A 19,824-nucleotide genomic window follows, 5' to 3' on the forward strand; every position below is an offset into this window, starting at 1 on the left:
CTGACCTTTCAGACCCAAGGTGACACCCGGTGACCCTGAGCCCCGCTGCCCCCTGCCTGGTCTGGGTGGAGTTCCACCCCTGGGTGGGGTGGAATCTGCTTCCTTGTCCACACCAAAGCCCATCCTGCTTCCCCCCAGGGGCTCCAGGGGAACACCACTGGGCCCAGCTCTGGGGGGCTTACTAAGGATGGGGGAGGAGGTAGGGACCCAGGAGGTCTCCCAGGCTGAGGTCTTTTCCTCCAGGTGACCTGTGAGGCCCTGGGATCTGGGCTGGGAGGCTGGGCCCGGGTGGTGAAAGGCAGCCTAGCGAGATGAGGTCCAGCATCAAGGGGTAGGGGGTCTGGAGAAACCCCCAGAGACACAGGTAGGGGGAAGGGCTTCGCTTATCTTTAGGGCAGCACACTGGGGTCTGTAGTTCTGAGGCCACCGGCTCCCTCCCCATTAAGACATGAGACAGCTCTGCAGGGGACTGTAGCAGGCAGATGAGGCGTCCCCAGTGGATGCCCACAGGACAAGGAGGAGCCACAGTTTAGCATGACCAAGAGGGAGGGACAGAGGGCCCCAGCCAGGACCCGCCACTTGTCCACCCAGAGTCGGTGGAGACTGAAAGACCCCAGGGTCTGATGGGAAGACAGGCACCCCCTTACTCTTCCTGGGCTCAGGCCTGGGTGGTGCCCAGGGAGGGGCAGGGCCAACCTTGACCTTGATCGTGCCATGTCATCTGTTTGGGGGAGGAGGGCGTCGAAGGACTGACGGGTACACAGAGAAATAGAGAAATATGCCAAGCTCTTTCTTTTTTCTTTTTAAATCAGGCATTTATAAACAAGAAAGCATACATTAATTACATAAAAATAGTTTTCGAATAGTAGAGTAAGTCGTCATATTGTCATTAGCAGCAGCAAAGGAGAGAAGGGGACGGCGATGCGGACGCTCCTGGCGGGCACCAGGGTGGAGCTGTGGTTTTTTTCCTTAATTGAAAAAAAAAAAAGTGTCGTTTGTGACTCCTGACTTAAAGCAAGAACAAGACAGCCCCCCAAACCCGCTGAGCAGGCATGAAGGACAGGTGGGGTTGCCCATGAAGCCGGGTGAGCCGGTGGGCGTGTTCTTCCTCTGTTAGAAATAACCCAGAAAATAGGACAGCTACCGGTAAGGAGAGAGTCCCGGGGGAGGACCCACCATGTACACGTATGATACACGAGTGTAAGAGGAGAGAGTATTTACACGGTTGCTTTGTACACTGGCGAGTTCTGTACGAAAAGCAGGACACTATGTGAGTGAGTTAGCTGCTCCATAGATATGAATGTTATTGCTGTTGTTTTTTCCCTTCGTTAAAAATCTTCTTTCAGCATAGAAATAATGAGTGATTAAACTGAATACACGGTCATTCTGGTAATGGGTATTACACACGGGGAGAGTCAACAGCCTACGGAGAGATGCCTCTTCTGAAAGAAATGCAACTGCAGCTGCAAGGCGGGAGCCCGGGGACCCCGGCCCCGAGGACAGGGACGAGGACAGAGAGCCCCACGCCGACCTCGCCCATGGCTGCCACTGGCTTTGGCAGGTCATGGGACCCTCACAGTGGGCCTGGGGTGGGGAGGATGAGGCTGCCTGACCCCACGGCTGTACCTCAGCTCTTCCCGATATCAGGGACCAAGCTGGATGGTGGCGGGGCAGACCGAGCCGATGGTCAGATGTGCAGGTGAGCGGAAGGGAGGTGAGGAGACACATTGCCCCCATGCGCAACTTGGAAAAATGTGTCTCCCTCTGGAGTCTAAAAACTCAGAAAGTGAATGGAGCAAACCCAGCGGCCTCAGGTGGCGGGTCCCGGGGGCCCTGCAACCTAACTGCAGGTTCAGACGGCGACAGAGCACAGCTGCACAGAAGCACACTGACACACTCAAAGCTTTGCTCCAACTAAATCATTTAGTTTCCCTTGAAGAAATGACTGGAAAACACAACTCTGGAAAAACAAGGGTAAACACAGCATTCTGAGTGTTGCGTGACACAACCGACCCTCTACACGACACGGTAATAATGCCCATCGGTGGATATACGTATGGCAGAGGTTTAAAAGTCCATGCATACAGATTTAATAACTGCAAAGAAAAACAGAAGCAAAAAAATTTTAAAAAAAGAAAAAAGAAAAACAACCAAACGCACGCTGCATATACACGGTGTCCCTTTTGCATTGCACTTTAGAAGGGGGGCTGGCAGCACCCAGCCCCCACCCAGCAAACCAAGGGCAGAACCCCACCACCAACGTGGTCACCTGAACTCTGCTCTACTCGGCGGCCATGGCACCACCTCCCATGGCCACAGCTGCCGGGTGCTGGGACGGACGTGAGCAGAGAGTTCTGGTCAGGTCTCTCCACGTAAATAAATACCATGATTTAGGTCAGGGAGCCACCTGGTCTACTAGGAAATCATTTTTCAAGCTTGGGAATAAAAAACCTTATACAATTCGCATACAGTTGAGAGTAAACGCGATTATTTGGAATAAATGCAGGTAACTCATTGTGATCATGGCAGATCCAACAGCTACTGGAGACGTATTCTGGGGGAAGAAGACGAGTCAGGGTTTGCTGTACAAGACGCTGGAAGGCACAGAACCACCCCCCGAAGTTCAGTTTTTGCGTTTTCGTGTGATTCCCTTGTTCAACCAAGCACCAGAGGGGTTTCTAGACACTCGAGCACTTAGGATGTGGATGCTCTAGAAATCGGTTTGCAGTATCTGAAAGTAAAAACCTCAGTTAACTGGGGAATAAAAAGAGAAGGGGAAGGTTTTTGACAAAGTGCAGTTCTAAGTATACGTTTAAATGAACGAACAAACAAAAGGAAAAAGAAAAACTGAAATAATGCTGTGTTTGTTGCAATGCTGCAGCCTCGGCCCAAACAGCAGGCGCGCCGCCGGCCAGATGGAGGGGCGCGAGGAAGGCGCGTGCCCGGCCAGCGCAGACCCGCCTCCGCCGCCCCAAGCACCCCTGCAGACGCCCCTGCGGGCTGCCAGCCGGACGGAGGGGCGCGTGGAGGAGGGCACATGCCCGGCCAGCACGGACCCTCCCCCACCGCCCGCCCGAGCACCCCTGAGGACGCCCCTGCGGACGCCCCTGCGGGCGGCGGGGGCGGTAGGCGGGTAAGGCGGCAGTGTTCCAGCTCGCGTGCTCGCGGCACTCTCCGGGTCCTCCCCCGACAGTGCAGGAGACGGGTCCTTGTCGCTGAAAAAATAGACTCTGGAGAAAAACCCTTCGTGTGGTCACGCGGCCGCGGGTGCAGACGAGCTGCGATGGCTTCGAGGGGCAGGACGGGGGCCACCCCGGCTCCCATGTGGGTCCTTGGGGGGCATCACGTGAGGGTGGGGCTTTTAAAAGTTAGTCATTAAAAAACGTGTTGATTTTTCTGAATATCAAGTCTCCTTATTGGTTTTAAATAGCTTATAACAAAAGTGTAAATGTTAGAACGTTCCGGCAAGCGGAGGGCCAGCCACAGCCACCGAGCTGGCCTTGTCTCCGGGGCAGGTGGGAACCGGCTTGCACGTTTGAACTTGGCCAGTAGAAAATTTTGCAGTGGATTCCAAAAGTATGTGGTTCCAAACACTTGCTTGGTTCTAGGCACAGTAAGACGTTGTGCTATAAGGACTGGAGGGGGGTGCCCCGCTGGCACGGAGCCCCAACCCCGCCGCCCGCTTGCCCTGCGGCATCCGCCCTGCGCAGGAGACAGTGGGTTCCACTAGGGCTCCAGCTCAGCCGTGCTCTCGCCACCTGCAGCCTCAGAGCGGGGCCGCGGCCACAGCTGCTCCTGCAGCCCCTTCACCACCTTCTCCAGGTGCTCCCGGGCCTCCCGCTCTCGCAGCAGGTCAGCCCGCAGCTGCTCACGATCAGCCTCTGCATGCTGCAGCTTCACCTGCAGGTCCTCGATCTGAAAGGGACGCCTGCATTAGCCAGCTGCTCCCCACCCACCCTGACGCTGCCCTGGCCCCGGGCTGACCCTCCGGCCATCACAGGCTCGCCTCCCACGCCACCCACTGGACCTAGGCTGGTGAGCTCGGTAGGAGGATCAGCACAGTCTCCAGAGACCCTGAGACAGGGGACGACACCCACTCCCCACCCCTGGGAGCCTGCCGCCCAGCCCCGGCCGCCAGATGGCAGGATGGCCAATGGGAACTGGCTGAGACTTTCATGGGCATGTGAGGATGAGCTCAGCCCTCCTCCAGGACAGGAGAGGAAAGCCTGGGGCCACACCACCACCCCACGGAGGACGGGCCCAAAGCCCAGCAGCTCCCCACACCCAGATGGCCCGGCGAGGAGGGGAGGGACCCCTCGATGCCAAGGGCGCGTCCACAGCCTCTGCCTCCCGCGGCTCCCTGCGCACCTGGGCCGAGTACTTGGCCCGCAGGCGGCCAGCCTCGCAGCCCTTGTCACACACGCGGGCTTGCCGCGCCTGCTCCAGCTCCCGCTTCAGGCGCAGCCGCGCCTCGTTGGCCTCCTTCATCTTCTTCTCGTTCTCCGCGCGGAGCCGCTCGATCTCCTTCCGCAGGCTGCGCTTGGCCTCTGTGGCCTCCCGCAGCTTCTCCTTCTTGGCCACGCGCAGGAACTCCAGCTCCTGGGGTGAGGGGCCAGCTCAGGGGTGCCCCCACACCAGGCCTCCCCAGCACCCACCTGCCCCATAGGTCCCTGTCCCCTCTAAGCACTGCCCACAGCCCCCGGGGGTATCCTCAGAGCCAGGGAGGGGCTCACCCAGGCACTGCACCATCTGAGGGCCCCAGAGGCCCCATGGCCAGATGGAGAGGAGGTGGCCGTTCTGGGGACTCAGCTCCGCCCCCGCAAACATGCTTATGAATATACATATGGGAAATCACACCTCCAACCAGAACCAGGGAGACTTAGGGGTGCTGAGCGAGCAAGTGGTTGCAAGCGGGCTCCGGGGCTGGCAGGGCTGTGCTGAGCAAGCCTACATGCCAGACGTTGGCTGAGGTGTGAGAGCAGAGAGACCAGGGGGCCCAGGCCACAGAGCCCTGGGTGACAGCCCCGCCCTCCCAAGTGCTGAGGACTCATCATCAATCAAGTCAGGTGGGCAGAGAAGGCCAGCAGGAGCCTGTTGGAAAGCAAGTATGTGCCCCGGGGGAGTGGCCTGGGGCCCGGTGTGGGGACGGGTGTGCAGCCGCTCACCTGGTGCAGACTGCGCTTGGCCTGCAGGGCGGCGCTCAGCTTCTCCTCCTGCTTCACACGCATCTTCACCACCTCGTGGAGGAACTTCTCTTTGGCTTCCTTGGTGTCCAGGCCTCCCTCCAGGGCCTGCCGCAGGTGCTCAAGCTCCGCCTCCAGCCCACTGCTCGGGGCATCAGCAGGGGCCGCGGCATCGGGGGCAGAGGGGGCCACAGGCGGGGCGAGGAGGCCCGGGGAGCTCAGGTCCTTGGCAGAGCTGGATGAGGTAAAGGATGGAGAGGACAGCGAGGACAGGGAGGAGGTGACTGCAGAGACAGACAGACGAAGACCCAAGTTAGCAGAGCGTCCTCTCCCGGGACGGGCCCCTCCCGAGAGGACTGACCGACCCCAAGGGCAGAGGGGCATGAGCACTCACACTCCTCTCGGCTCTCCACCTCCACCTCGGCCTCCGAGTCCTTGTCCTCCTCGGGGGCGGGCCCGGGTGCTGGCGTCTCCGGGGCTCCAGGGGTGTCCGCAGGCAGCTTCCGTTTCCGGGGTTGGATGCAGGCGGGGAGGGGCTCGGGGGCCCGGGAGACGACTGTGGCGCAGGGCGGGCTGCTCACTGCCTTGTGCTGGGCTGGCGGGGCCAGGGCCACGTTGGGGGCCACGCCCGTCTCAAAGCTCTTGTAGGAGTAGAAGCTGTAGGGACAGAGCAGGCGCTGGGGTCCTTGGCAGCTGCCCCGGCCCCTGCACGCCCCCGCCATCGCAGGCTCTGCTCCCGCAGACAGCGTGAGGCAGCGGACACTTCAGCCGGGGGCAGCTGGAACACGGCCCCCAGCCGCCATACGTGGGACAGGCCACACCAGCATTGTGTGCTGCCAACTTTAGAGCACAGAAAATCTAGACACCCTCCCCCATACCCCCAAACGACCAGCACTTCTGCGACTGCCTCGCCCAGACAGCTGGGGCCTGACACGAGGCCTCCAGACCGCCTGCCCACCAAACTCAGGAACGATAAAAGCAGGAACCTGCTTCTCTGGCTGGTCCGCAAGCCCCGTGGGTCACGGCTGGTGGTCATGGAGGGTGGGCACTCACCTGTCTCGAATCAGGGCCGGGAGGTGCGGGGAGAGCTCTTTGTCACTCGCAGAAACCGCAGGGGACCAGGGTCGGAAGGCGGATAGGCGCTGGCGAGGGTGGACACAGCCCAGGCTCTGTGGGAACAGGGGCTGTCAGAGGGGGGCCCCAGGCCACCCCGCCCCCACCTCGCCTGCCAGGGCCGCGAGCCACACCTTGCTGGAGGAGCCGGCCAGGGTCCGCAGCCAGCCGGGCTGCTTGTCCTTCTCGGAGGACGTGGGGTGCTGGGAGGGGGCGTCATCTGCTTTTCTTACAGAGGCCGGGGGATCAGAGACCTGTGAGCGACACAGAAATTCCCACTGACATGCTGGGTAGGATGCAGCCACACACGAGGCATGCCCAGGGACACGCAGACCCCTCAAGCACACACTGCATGGTGCACCTGGCCCCACGCGGGCCTGATAGCTGGCAGAGGCTAAGGACCCACAGCATGTCAGTTCAGAAGGGACCCCTGCCGCTCCGCCCCCAACTCGGGCTGACAGGTCTGGAAGGGGCAGCAGCGGGCAGGCTCGCGGGCTGAGCACAGGGCCTTCTTGGAGCCGCCCAGAGCTTACCAGGGGTATCACAAGTAGCGCCCCCAGAGCCCTGGATTTCACCACATGGTACTAATTTTAGAAACTACTTGTGGGGCTGGGCCAGCTGCATGACGGGTGAGCAGAAAGCTCGGGCCATGCCCTGTCCCTGCTGGAAGGAAACAGCCCCAACATGAACTGAGTGCACTCAGCCCGCTGAGAAAGCCCCTGGACGGCCCCAAGTCTCGGGTCGGGGAAGGAAGCTTGGGACACAGCCTCGTGTCTGCTAGATACTGTAGCCAAAGTGGCCTCCAGGGCTGGTGTCAAACTGCCCCCTGCCTGCTGGCCCCAGGGAGCACCTGGAGAGAAAAGCAAACCCCAGAACTGGCCCTGAGGGGCCGACGCTTCCAGGTCTGTGGGGGAGGAAGTGGTCGGTCAGCTGCCGCGCTCAGCAGGGTCATCACAACAAAACTCAAGGGACGGAGCCAACTGGGTGCAAGGCTGCCAGGGCAACAGAGCCCACACTTCTGGGTGTGTGCAGGGGCCACTCCCAACCCCACCGCCGAGGCTCCCTAACTCCACTCCAGGAAACAACCCTCACGCCCAGACCCGTGGGGCTGGGCAGCATGCTCTGGCCTTGGTCCCAGCACAGGGTGGCTGCCCCCTCAGCCTGCCCCCCCAGCCCCTAGGAGACTGGTCGAGGGTCCTTCAGACGGCATGGACAGACAACTCAGACCTGAACACACTTGGTACTCTTGGTGGGGGTGTGGAGGGGAAAGGAGTTGGGTGATGCCTGGGGGCCTCCCAAGCTTGGTGCATAGCGCTGGACCGGGCGCCGCCCGCAAGGGTGGGGTTTCCTGTCTGAGCCGAGTTCTCACGGGAGAGAAGCCACAGCGCCCTGCCGGCTCCTCCGATTCCGAGAAACCTCAGGGAGCCCTCGTGGGAGGTGTCAGACGACCCGGGCCGCAGGCCACCCCCACGCGGCCAGCAAGCCCCACCACACGGCAGGGGCGGCTTCCTGCTGGGTATAAAGGCTGGAGTCTCCTGCCCCCCCGCCCCAACCTGCCTGAGCCCTGGTCCACCTGGGATGCAGGAGCCGAGCAACCTCGGGGACTCCGTCCAAGGAAAGCCCAGTGCGCTCTCTCTCCACAAAGTCCAGCTGGTTGGTTATGGGAATGAGGAAGAAGCAGAGGAGGAGGCATGGCCACCAGGGCCCAAGGGAGTGACCCCTCTTCAAAGCCCAGGAAGGATGGGCCACGGAGATGGCAGAAGGTCGGAGACACAGCCATGTGTGTGGTAATAGCCGCATGGCCACCTCTGGGGGGGGGGGGGGAGGCGAGCCCGTGGCCTCTAGCTCCTGACCTTGCTGGACCCTGGAAGTCCAGGACGCACTCGAGCAGCAGGGGCATTGGGAGCCTGAGGCAGCTTCCCCACAATCCAAGATACACTTCCTGCCTGACAGAGAAGCCTGCGGGGACAGCGCGGAGATGTGGGTTCCAGGAGAACCCCCGTGGTGCCACAGGGAGCCCCCACCCGGGACTGCTCAGTGGCCACGCATGTCTATCACTGTGGAGCCTGTGCATCACCCATGGACCTGCATACGTGTGCAAGATCTGGGGTACAACTAGCGGTCACCCCCATGACCTTCCTGCCCTCCCAGGTCAGAGGCCCCAAACCATGGAGCCCGTTGCATATGGGTGGAGCAGGGTGTGCACGGCTGCTGAGGCCATGGCCATCCTGGAGGTCAGTCCAGGGGGCAACAGGCAGACCAGGGGTGGCTCCTGGCAGCCCCCCTCGTGCTCACAAGGGCTGTACTCAGTGTCTGAGTCTCAAAGGTCCTGCAGGCCAGCTCAGCCAGGCAAACCCGGGGTCCTCTCTGCAGGCAGGGGGGTCCTGGGGGAAAGGAGGGCTTCGGGCCACTGAGGACGAAGCTGTCTCGGGTTTTCCTCCCTGGCTTCTGTACTGTGAGCCCCGGCTCCACACTCCATTTCCTAGGCCCCACCCTGTCCACCTTAAACAGAAAGAGAAAGCGTACATAGGGGAGGAAGGAAGAGGAGAACATTCCTGACACTGGCCCACGGCACCAGACTACAGCCAGAGGACCCAGTGTGAGCTCTGCACACAGGAGCGCTGACTGGCCCATCCCCCAGGCCCCTGGCTCTGGGGTGACCGGGCAGTGCAGAGGAGAGGCTCTCTCTGACCAAAAGGCAGAGCTGGGGCCCAGCTGGGCCCACAGCCACCCAGAGCCAACCTGGATGGGCTGGAGTGAGAGAAGCCCAGCACGAGGCAGGACCAGGCCCGAACAGCCCCGGGCTCCAGGAGGAAGGTCAGACTCTCAGCCTGCACACACACACGAGGCAGGGTGGAGGGAGACGCCGCCGGAGTACGGCGCAGCAGGGCGGCACATCCGGAGACCACCCAGGTGGCTGGCTGCCTGGCAGGAGGGTGGCCACTTGGGGTCACCTCCCCACCCAGGTCCACAATTTCATCCCCGAGCCCTTGTGGGATGTGTGGGCTTTGAGCTGGGGCCCTGGAACATGAGGTGACCAGGCTCCACCTACCCAGGCAGGCGCTGTGCTGCCCTGAGAAATGCCACCCGAGTACAGCTGGGCATCTGTCCAGGGTGCCTGTCCAGGGCACCCTGGGTGGTCAGGATGTGGAGACTCCTTGCACCCTCCCCACGGGGGCACACACCCCTGTTCACAGTCGTGCACACGCAGAGCTCAGTGGGGAGGCCGCATGCACAGGCACTCAGAAAAGAGCAGTGCCCCCCATCCCCACCCCTGAGCTGGGTGGGTCTGTTCTCTCCGGCACAAAGGTGTCCCCTGTGGCCTCGGGGCCTAAGGCCAGGATGCACGCTGCCCTGGGCGCTCTGCAGGGCTGAGGGCAGCCAGCACCCACACACCCTCTGGTCCAGCAGCACCAGGCGATGTGGCTGGGGAACGGGGCGGGAGAGTCTCCGATGAGAACTGCACTAGGGATGAGGAGCACGACCTGGATGGAAGACCCACTCCACAGAGGAAATGACACTCAGCTCCCTGGATTCCTTGCTGGGGACGAGAGTTCTGCCATCTGGGGACCAGGCCCAGATGAGGGTCTAGCTGGGCACTGCACTCAACCAGGGAGTGAAATGCACCGTCTAGCCGCCAGACCCTGGTCATCAACTGATTCGAAGGACAATGTCAGCCTTGCTGTCAATCACCGGATCCCTCCAGACTCAATGCCTGCACGGCCGCCCTGGCCAAGCCCCAGCGGCACTCGTGCCTCCCACCATCAGACGCTGGGGGACTGTCAGCCTCTCCCCAGAGGCAGCTTCACAGCTCAGCTGAGGACCATATCCCAACATGGCTGGCGTGTGCACACAGCCTCCAGGTGAGCAGGAAACTCCACGTGAAGCTCACATGAAGTTGGGCCTGCCTTCCAGACACACCAGCTCTGCTGCACAACACGCCTGCCTACACCATCTCCACCACCCTGTCCAGCAACCTGCTTCTGCGCCCTCTTTCACCAGGCGGCAGCTAACATGGAGAACCTTACACCAGCTCAGAGGAAACCTGAAGGTGAACCGTCTGGAGAAACCAAGGGTCTAAAGGGGTGAACCCCACCCCCACGAACCCCCTAATGATGCTGAAGCACAAGGAACCAAAGGTGAGACAGCAAAGGGGGAATCCAGCAAAATCAGAACATTTGTGCCTGAAAGGACACCACCAAGAAAGTGAAGACAACCCACAGAATGGAAGAAAGACTTTGAAAACAACCCAAGTCCAGGGAAAAGGACTCGAACAGGCGTGTCTCCAAGGAGGACACACGGCCGTCAAGCGTGTGAAGATAGTGTCTCACATTACGGCAATGCACCTCACAGTCACCAGGGTGACTGCAATCACAACCAGAAAGCATGTGTTGGGAAGCAGGAGAGAAAGCGGGAGCTTGTGTGTTGCTGGTGGGGACGTGACCCAGGCAGCCGCGGCACAGTTGAATGTAGAACCACCCCGTGAGCACAGTAAACACCCAGAGGACTGGAGAGAGGGGCTCAGCCTGGGACCAGAACCTGCAGGAATCCAGACAAAGTGCACAAGAACATCTATTACACCCACACGTGAATCCACAATCATCTCAATAAGAAAGAGAATTTAAATAACCTGCAGAATGCCCCTCACACTCACGAGGACGGCTGGAGCTGTTTCAAGGATGGACAATACGTGGCATCGTTGGGGAGGACGTGGAAAAACTGGAACCCCGTGCTACTGGAGGGGAACAGTCATGGGACAGCCCAGCAATTCCTCAAAAGCAAAATATAGCCCACGACCCACCAATGCCACTCCTGGATGGACACACTCAAGATCACTGAAAACACATCCACAAAAAAATGAGACATGTGCTCACAGCAGCATTGTTCCTAACAGCCAAGGAGTGGAAAGTCCCACATGTCCATCAGTGGGCGAAGGAGTAAACAAAACGTGGTCCATCCATCTACACCGCAGAGCACCCCTTGGTCCCAATGAGGTGCAAGGCTCTGACATCTGACACCAGGGAGCCCAGCAAGAGGAGCAGACCCAAGAGGCCACACTGTTCCAGCCCCATTCTCATGGACCGTCCAGGACAGGCAGATCCACAGACAGAAGTGCACCAGTGGGCCCTGGGGGCCCATGGGGCATGGTTTCCTTCCAGGTGATGGACATGTGCTGAGACTAGACACTGGTGACTGAGCATGGAGTCGTGCTCTCAGAAAGGGTGGACTTTATGGCACGTGAATTACATCTCCATAAAGCTATTATTAAAACTACCTATTATAAAAATGAAATGAACTGTTGGTTGAAAAACCAAACCACCGAGGATCAACGGTTCCTGACTCACCGTCCTTCCAGCAAAGGACAGAGCAAGATGCCTGGGGAGTCACTTGTGGCTGGCCCTGGAAGGGGTAGGTAATGGCCCCACGCCCACAGGACCACTCTGACCCACAGGGCCCAGAGGGCGTCAGAGGTCAGGGAATGTCCCAGTAGGGCTGGCATCCACTTGGCACCTGGCTGCGCAGCCAGGACACGTCCAGGACAACAGCATGGACCTGGTTGGGGTTCTAAAGTGGGGGTGGTGAGCTGCACACAAACGCAGAGGCCAGGCACAGGGGGTGGCCCCTAATTCCTGAGGACCACCAGATCCCCACATCCTAAACCCTGTGGTGGGCAGTGGGCATCCCAGGACCCATGCCCGCCATGCAGGGAAAGTCTCTCAAGAACTCATAACCTCAGACCTGCACAGACCCCTGGAGGAACAGGGTGAGGGGCAGCACCACGCAGATGCCCAGACCCTGCAAGAAAACAGGGTGGAAACGCCCAAATAGACCCAGCCTGCAAGGAGTGGACACAGGGAAACCTCGCGTGGACCGACCTCAGCTCCGGGCAGGCACGAGGCCCCACAGGGGCAGGGGGTCAACCCTGCTCCAGCAGGTGGACAACCCCCCAACTCAAGACCAGGGCCAGCCCTGCCGCGCCCAGAATGCCCCCATCTGGGATGGGCACAGCAGGGACCCACAGACTCCTTCCTGCAGGGGTGCCCACCCCAAGGGAGGGCAGCTGCAGAGGACAGTGTGGCCCCCGGGTGGGCGTGGAGCTCTGGGCTACCACGTCCCAGCCAGGCTTCAAGACTAAGCCCTGCCAACAGCACCCAGGGCTCCGGAGGGCAGCTCTCGGCCCCGCGCTCCAGACCACCGTCTCTAAGTCCAGCCCAGGGCTGCGTCGTGGACAGTCCGGGAGATTTTACAGTTCCAGAAACTGCCGAGCTATTTTTGTAAGTACCATTAATATTTTCCACGTGATCATTCATGTTTCATATTACGCTTAAATTAACCTATTTTCTGATTATTGTGGTACAGAGGAAGCAGATTAAATTTGCAAGACAACCCCAAACCCCAAAATGAAGTGAAAATAGCAATTTTACAGATTCACTTTGATTTTTTTTAATTTAAGTAGGTCATCTTTTCTGTTACTTCCACATCGTTGATGAGAATAAGTTAAGACTTTTCTAATGAAAGTCACTGCCCCTCCCCCACGAACCAAACCTCAGCAGCTCTCGGCTGGCAAGGGTGGGGGCAGGGGTGGGGCCTTCCCTCCCTAAGGAGCCCTGGACACCACTCAGAAGGAACCCTGGGCAGGTGAACCGTGTGTAGGCCCCGAGACCACCCCCCAGCTGCGGCTGGCACCCCCCCCATGGAAACTCTAGGAGGTGGGGGAAGGGCTCGGGGGTGTGTGTCCTTCAACACCCCGGACGTCTGTCCTGACCACAAGAGGCCTCTGGTGCCCTTGTCCCCACACGCCACAGCTCTGCCACCAGCCCCGTACCAGGCCGCCCACACTCACCGCCCCTGCACAACTGGCCTCTGAGAATCAGAAAGTCGGGGAAAGTCCCGCCGGACCGGGCAAGGGGAATGGAACCTTTCTTTTCCTTTGCAGTCACTGGAAAGTAACCGTAAAAAGACTTTCAAAAAACCCCAAACAACCAGAACCCAAGAACAATGAAGCTGTTCTGAAAATCTACGGTTCTTGTTTTGGGGGCTTATTTTACTCCTACAACACCATTCTTGATTTTAAAGGGTGGTGAGCACCCTGACTGGCCAGTGTGGAGTGGACGCAGGCCTCCAGCCCCGGGAGAGGGAGGGGGACAAACAAGCCTGTCCACCCAGAACGAGAAAGGAAAAGCGGCCGCCCTTCCTGGAGGGTGACTGAGCCCAGGCCTCACCAGAAGAGAACAGTTCACAGGGTAGGAGGGGGGCTGGACACACCGTGGTCCACGTGGGCAGCCCTGGCCCCGCCAGGCCCTCAGGAGGCTCGACCACCCTCTTGACCCCCAACTGGCCTCCAACACAGGAACCAGGACGGATGCGTGGGTGCTGTTCCCTGATGAAGGCCAGGCGGCCGCTCTGCAGGGTCACTCCCCTGACGCCTCCTGACCCGGATCTGCCCCCCAGCCGCTCCTCTCACACCTGCATCTGCCACCAGGGGTGCCATCGCACCTCACCGCACCCACCGCATCTCCCTTGAGGCTCATGGGGGTGTGGTCCCTGCCCCTCTCTGCTTCCACTAACAGGCCTCCTCCTCCTCAGAGCTGCAAGCTCTGCCCAGCGGTGGCTCTGGGCCACCCTCTGCTCCCTACACCTTCAGAGCACCCCAACGTGTTCCTGGACTCACAGGGGCACTGGTTGTCAGGACAAGGTCAGGGCACGTGTGGGGGAGCATATGTATATGTGTGTGTGTGGGCACAGGGGGTGTACATGTAGCCTGCACACTCTCATGTGTAATCCGTCAACTGCCCCAGGTGAGAGCCTCAGACAGAACCCCAGGGAGGGGGCAGGTGGGAGTCAGCTGAGGGGATGGGGTCAGGAGGGAGACAGGCGAGGCCCAACAGGCCTTTCCCAGAGCAGAACCCTAAACCCGGCAGGCTGGGGGGGTGGGGGGGCAGTGTCTGGGTGGCCCCGAGACAGGGCCTGGGTGGAAGAGAGCCCCCCGCAAGTGGTCTTGTCAGTCAGACAATGACCCAGATGCTGACTGGGGGCAGGGGGGCACCGCTAAGCCACAGCGTCACTGGAAACGGGAGCCACACGCGATGAGAGGCCGCTGGGACCCAGCAGCCCCACCTCTGTCCAGTAAGGGGTCTTCCTGCTCCTCCGAATGCCAGCCTCATGCCTACTGAGGGCCTCAGCCTCGACTGGCCTCCTGCACCTCGGCTGAGAGCCGAGCGGGAGGGGACCCAGCGAGGACGGGGCTGAGGACTGCTCAGAATCCTGCCACGGAGCACACGTGGTCAGAGGCAGAAGCATCCGGGGCTGTGTCCCCAGAGGCGCCCCCACCATCTCACCCATGACCCATTCCTGCAGACGGGCCGCCAGGGCGGCACGGGCAGGGTGGGCAGCACCAAGTCCCTGTGTGATGGGAGGAGGACCGGGAAGCTTGGCGTCGGGAGGAGGTGACCCAGTGCAGGGGCTGGTCGGTTCTGTGGCGGAGGCTGGAGGACCAAGAGCTCCATGCCCGGATACTGGCCACCACCTGTGTCCTGAGGGCACTGACATGACCCCCACTGATCAAGCACGCCCTGACCTCTGAGCGGGCAGGTATGACTCCAGGAAGGAGACCTGGTCCTGGGAGAGGGCACTCGATGGACCCTGAGCCCCCAGCTCAGCGCATCCTGAGAGGCCAGAGGGAAACAGATCCGCTGACCAGACTTGCTGACCATGCAGGAGCTGGCGAGGGCCTCAAAGACACAGCGGGAGCGAGAGAGGGGGAGGCTTGCTCTCCAACGACCCCCTCACTCCAACTGGCCTGACTCTCTGTGCCCCAGGAGGCCCCACATGGACAAGGTCCACGACCCCACACCCCAACCCACTGAGGGGAGCCCCTCGCTCAGGCCCCACCTTCCAGCACCTCAAGTCCATGGGGGCAGACCTGCCTACCTCATAGGGGCCACAGAGCCTGCGCTGTCCTCAGGCAGACAGCCTGCTAACAATGTTCTCAGCGTCCAAACCGCCCGTGTCGGGAGATTCCTGTTCCTCTCCACGTCAGGATTTCTCCCATCTGGGGAACATGCTCCCTGTCTTCAGAGTCTAAGCAAAAACACCCATATGTGGTGTCCACCCAAAGGCCGCATGAGGCCCATCTCCACACAGAAAGGGGCTCTGCCTGGCCGTCTGGAGCCTGATGCCAGACTCCCATAGCGCCCCGGGGCAGGAGGTGGGTGGAGAAGGAGGCCCCAGGAGGCCTCTCAAGAGCCTTTCTAACCTGAGGATGAGACACTGGGGCTGCATCCCAGGACACACGACGGCTGACGCCCGGCTGGGGTCAACTCCGACCTGATGCTTGGTAGATGAAGTCCAACGGGACAAGAGTGTGGGCGTAGAGCAAGACAGCACGAGACCCCAAGGGGCTGGGCTTTCCTTCAGACTGAGGGGGCCACTCGCTCCCCACCCCGGCCCAGAGGAGAGTCAGGCTCCCAGGTTGTCATCGTCCCGCCCTCTGCTCCTCAGAGGGTGGCAGAGGGAGCTGCAGAGGCCCTGTGCTCGCAAAGCAAGGACAGAACTCGAGAGCCCGCCGCAGCTCCCCACACACACCTCAGACGCACGCATCTGCACCGCACAGAACAAAGAGGAACGGAAGAACTTAAGAGCGATAACTCAAAACAGCTTATTTTTATTTGAAATGGCATTAAGTAGCAACAAAAACCCCCAAGACAAGTCTGTCAGAGATTTTAGCCCTTCTTTCTGTTTCCCGGACAAAAGGCTAGTTGCATAGCCGGCCAGAACCCGCAAGACATACAGTCACCTGGACCTGCCAAGTGCGCGACTGCAGAGACTCAGCAACGGCTGCTCGGTTCTTAGGGACCCGGGGTCAAGGGCACCCCCAGCTGTGGAGCGCAGCCTTGCGAAGGAACTTGGAAACTGCTTTCTAACCTGGTAAGAAGAAAGATCCTCCAAAAGAAGAGTTTTAAAAGCCCATCTGTTAACGTACCCCAAGTGCATGCAGACGGCTGGTGATGGCGAGGCGATGGAAACTCACGGTGGGGGTGGCTCAAGCCTGCAGAAGCCCCAGACGTCTAAACCAGAGCACAACACACCACACAGGCCGCCCGCCGCGGCCCAAACACAACACAGAGCCAAAGAGCTTTCTGTACTACCAATTCAAACAACAAAACAAGTCCCTTCTTTTTACTGTTGGGGATGCTTTTGTCCAGGAAAGCACACACATGGGCCTTCAAATCCCCAGTCCATGCTGATCACTGACAGAGATGCAGTCGCAGGACCCGCGTGGAGCACCCACCCCACTTCCGGCTGCAATGGCCACAGCCCCTGGATGGGTGTGGCCTGTCAGGCAGGTGCTCCCAGAGGAGGGTGGCCGTCTGCCCCCACCTCCCTCCTCTGGGCACCGGTCTCCTGGGGGAAAGGAGGGGAACTCGACCGAGCCGTAGACACACGGCAAGGCGGAGGAGGTGCAGCCTGGCCCCTCACCCACACCTGCAAGCAGCCCAAAGAAAAAGCAGGGTGACCCGGTGCTGAGGAAGCTGCAGAAAGGCAGGTGTGGGCGGTGGGGCCAGTGGGGTGGCGTGGGCAGAAGAGAAGACACGCTGTACCTGGCAGTCATCCACAACAGAGTCAGACCCTGTGTGGCCTTTCCTGCCAGTGGGACGGGTCCCGGGGGAGCTGCCCCAACTCCGCAGCAGCCTTAAGGGCCCCCAGAGGCAGGTCTTCCTTCCCTGGGCACCGCATGTGCAGAGAAAGCTGACAAGGCCCAGCCTGGCTCTTGAGAGCGTCCTGGCCTCAGCGGCCAGCACAAGGGACAGACCACTTTCTCACCAGCTTCCCGGCCAGGAAGTGGCCCCGAGGCCCCGCCCACGCGGCGGCCCCGCCCACCCAGCCGGGTCTGTTTTGCTTGCTCGGTGCCTCCTCCCCACCCCTCCCTCTCCTGGCTGCGGCAGCCCCGGTTGTTTTCTCTCCATAGAAACCGACACAACACTGAGCCCAGCACCCGGGCCAGCGTGGTGGACGGTGGCGCTGCCCGGCCTTGGAGCAGCTCGGAGCTGGCGCAGCCACTGCCTCCGCTTCCGGGCTGTCACCACGGTGTGTCCCTGGCACATTCCCAGAGTCCGGGCTGGAAGACAGCTCACGTGGAGACGGAGCTGAGAATCCACGGGCCTGTGGTTAGCGCCGACCAGCTCCCAGGAAGGCAGGGCCGCCAGAGTGAGTCCCGAGGAAAGTGCAGGTCACATCGCGTGAAGCACACCGTGTCACTTTCACACTTAGATAAGGGTCTCCCAGGGGGCCTGAACTTTCCTGTCCAAGGTTCATCACTGCCTGGGAGATAGGCTGGGGTGGGGAAGGGGCTGCGTGGGCCACACCAGACCCAGGAGAGCCAGAACAAGGTCAACAAGGTGAGCATGGGACAAGGTTGCAGAACCCACTCCTATCTTTCATCTGAGAAGTGGGGCACACAGGTTCTGCTGCTTCAGAGCAGAAAGCACTGGGGTCACTAACCACACACATCCACCCACGGCAGGAACCACGCCATCCACAGCTGACCCTCAGCTGCAGGATCCCTACCACTGGTGAGCTGGTCAACGACCAGAAACCCCTGACACTCCCCCTCCTGTGGATCATCCCAGCAAATGGAGGGGGACAGGGCCTGGCAGGTGCAGGAGGCCGGGGCCCAGGCACAAGGTTCTCCCAGCGCTGCCAGGCCAGCGGCCGGGTGACACAGCTGCACCAGAGGACCTGACCCCCGCCCCACGCAGCAATGTCTCCTCACTGCCATACGCCCTGCCAGGCCCCCTTCTCCTCGACGCATGAAGCTGAAGAACCCACGGGGAAGGAGGGGTGTGCCTGAAGCCTGGGTGGGGAACAAGGACAGGGCCTTCTGGAGCCTTCTCCTGGGTGTGTGTGGGGGCAGGAGGGAGGACCTGCAGCCCTTCGCAGGCCCGATCTGGCCTTCAAGGGCGAAGGGCTGCAGCCACCTTCAGAGCTGGTGAGTGCCCCCTCACCCGGCTCCAGGCCTGGTCTGCTCACTGAGGCAGAGGGACCAGAGCCCATGGCCCACCTCCCAACCCAACCTGTCTCTGACCCTCATTGACCTGAGACCTGAGTTCACATCATCTAATTAGGAAGACCAGGGTCTCCTGTCTGAGTTTCCAACCGCCACGCTGCGGCCTGTGTTCACTGCTGTCTTTAGGCGGGTTCACCATCACCAAAGGTGCGCCGTGCGCTGTGACGGAACACAATCTCCTCTCTGCAGGCCAGGGCTGTTCTGGGGCTCAGACACACACGGGCAAAGCGGCCAGGTTCCTCCTGCCACATCGGGACACCAGCCCTGCCTCGGTGACGGTGACCTGGGTGCCTCCTGGAGAAGGGACGTCCGCCCACACAGGAGCAGGCTCCACCCTGGCCACTAACGTGTTTCCTCAACAGTAAGGACACGGGGCGTCACCACAGAATCAAACCCCACCTGAAATAGGAAAAGGACATACAGCTCCTAGGAGGATAGGAGGAGCCTGCTAGCCTCCAGCCACAGCCCCCCTGGCAGGGTGCCCCATGTGTGCAGGGCGAAGGTGCGGGGTGGCCTCAGCAAGAGGACAGGGGATGTGGGGAAGACAACTCTCTGCACCCGCGCCCCTCCCCCAGCCCCTGCACTTGCAGCTGGACCGGTCCTTGGAAGGAGGGAGGCATTTCCTGTGTCCCTCTCCAATCTCCATGCCAAGCCCCAAGGACAGGAGGCAGCACGGATGGGAAGGGGCTTGGAAGTGGGGGGCAGGAGGACTGGGCTCCAAGAAGCTGACGAGGTGAGAGGGGCTCTGTGTTGGGGTCTCCCCACCCGGGGCATCCGCCAGACCCACGGCACCCACCAATACAGGAGGCCAGGACCAGGAGCAGTTGCGTGGGGGTCCTGGCACCAGGACTGTGGGAGACCCTCAGGGACACAGAGATGCCAGGGGGCCAGGAGGTAGGTGACTATCAGTCAGCAGGGCTCTGCCACCCGACCCAGGATCTCAGCCTCCCCAGCTAGACTGGGAGAGTTGCCCCAGGGCAGCTCTGTGCTGCTCATGGGGGCAGCCCAGGGTCTCTGGATACCAGGTCTGTGATAACTGCTCCAGGAAACCTGTGCTGTGAGCAGCGCCCAGAATGACCAGAGCCCCGGGGGACGGGTGGACACTCCTCCCACCCGGCTGTGATGACCAACACCCCTAACTCCTGCAGGCCAGGCAGGACTTGGATATCCAAGTCTAACTGTGTAGTCAAGGGCAGGACTAGATTCCTACCCGGCTCACGGAGAGAGGAGCCCAGCCAGGGCTGCAATGCCCCTGGGAGGCCACAAGAACCTTGCTGGGCCACCCTGGGGTCCACACAGGCCACCAGTCCCAGGGATCCACAGACACGTCCATCTGTCTCATGCAGCCAGGCTACAGCCGTCTCAAGGCCCTAGGTGTCCTGGGGACACAAGGCTGTCTGAGTTTCCTGAGGGTCGAGGTTGATGGCTGTCAAAGAAACCCCAGGCCACAACCCTGCGTAC

At 60.7% G+C, this 19,824-nt stretch overlaps 1 protein-coding gene across 1 annotated transcript in view; it reads right to left on the reverse strand.

The window, feature by feature from the left end:
• Positions 1–789: 789 nt before the first annotated feature.
• Positions 790–19,824, reverse strand: part of SKI (SKI proto-oncogene) — a 54,421-nt gene continuing 35,386 nt past the window's right edge. Inside the window, exons 2-7 of the mRNA XM_065935919.1 lie at positions 6,431–6,550; positions 6,237–6,352; positions 5,578–5,840; positions 5,166–5,467; positions 4,369–4,599; positions 790–3,915 (exon numbers count right to left, since the gene is read on the reverse strand). Of these exons, the coding sequence (XP_065791991.1) occupies positions 3,727–3,915; positions 4,369–4,599; positions 5,166–5,467; positions 5,578–5,840; positions 6,237–6,352; positions 6,431–6,550 (1,221 nt within the window). The 3' untranslated portion in view covers positions 790–3,726. The remainder of the gene's footprint in view (positions 3,916–4,368; positions 4,600–5,165; positions 5,468–5,577; positions 5,841–6,236; positions 6,353–6,430; positions 6,551–19,824) is intronic.

This window comes from Muntiacus reevesi, chromosome 5, assembly GCF_963930625.1.
Source record: "Muntiacus reevesi chromosome 5, mMunRee1.1, whole genome shotgun sequence".
NCBI lineage: Eukaryota > Metazoa > Chordata > Mammalia > Artiodactyla > Cervidae > Muntiacus > Muntiacus reevesi.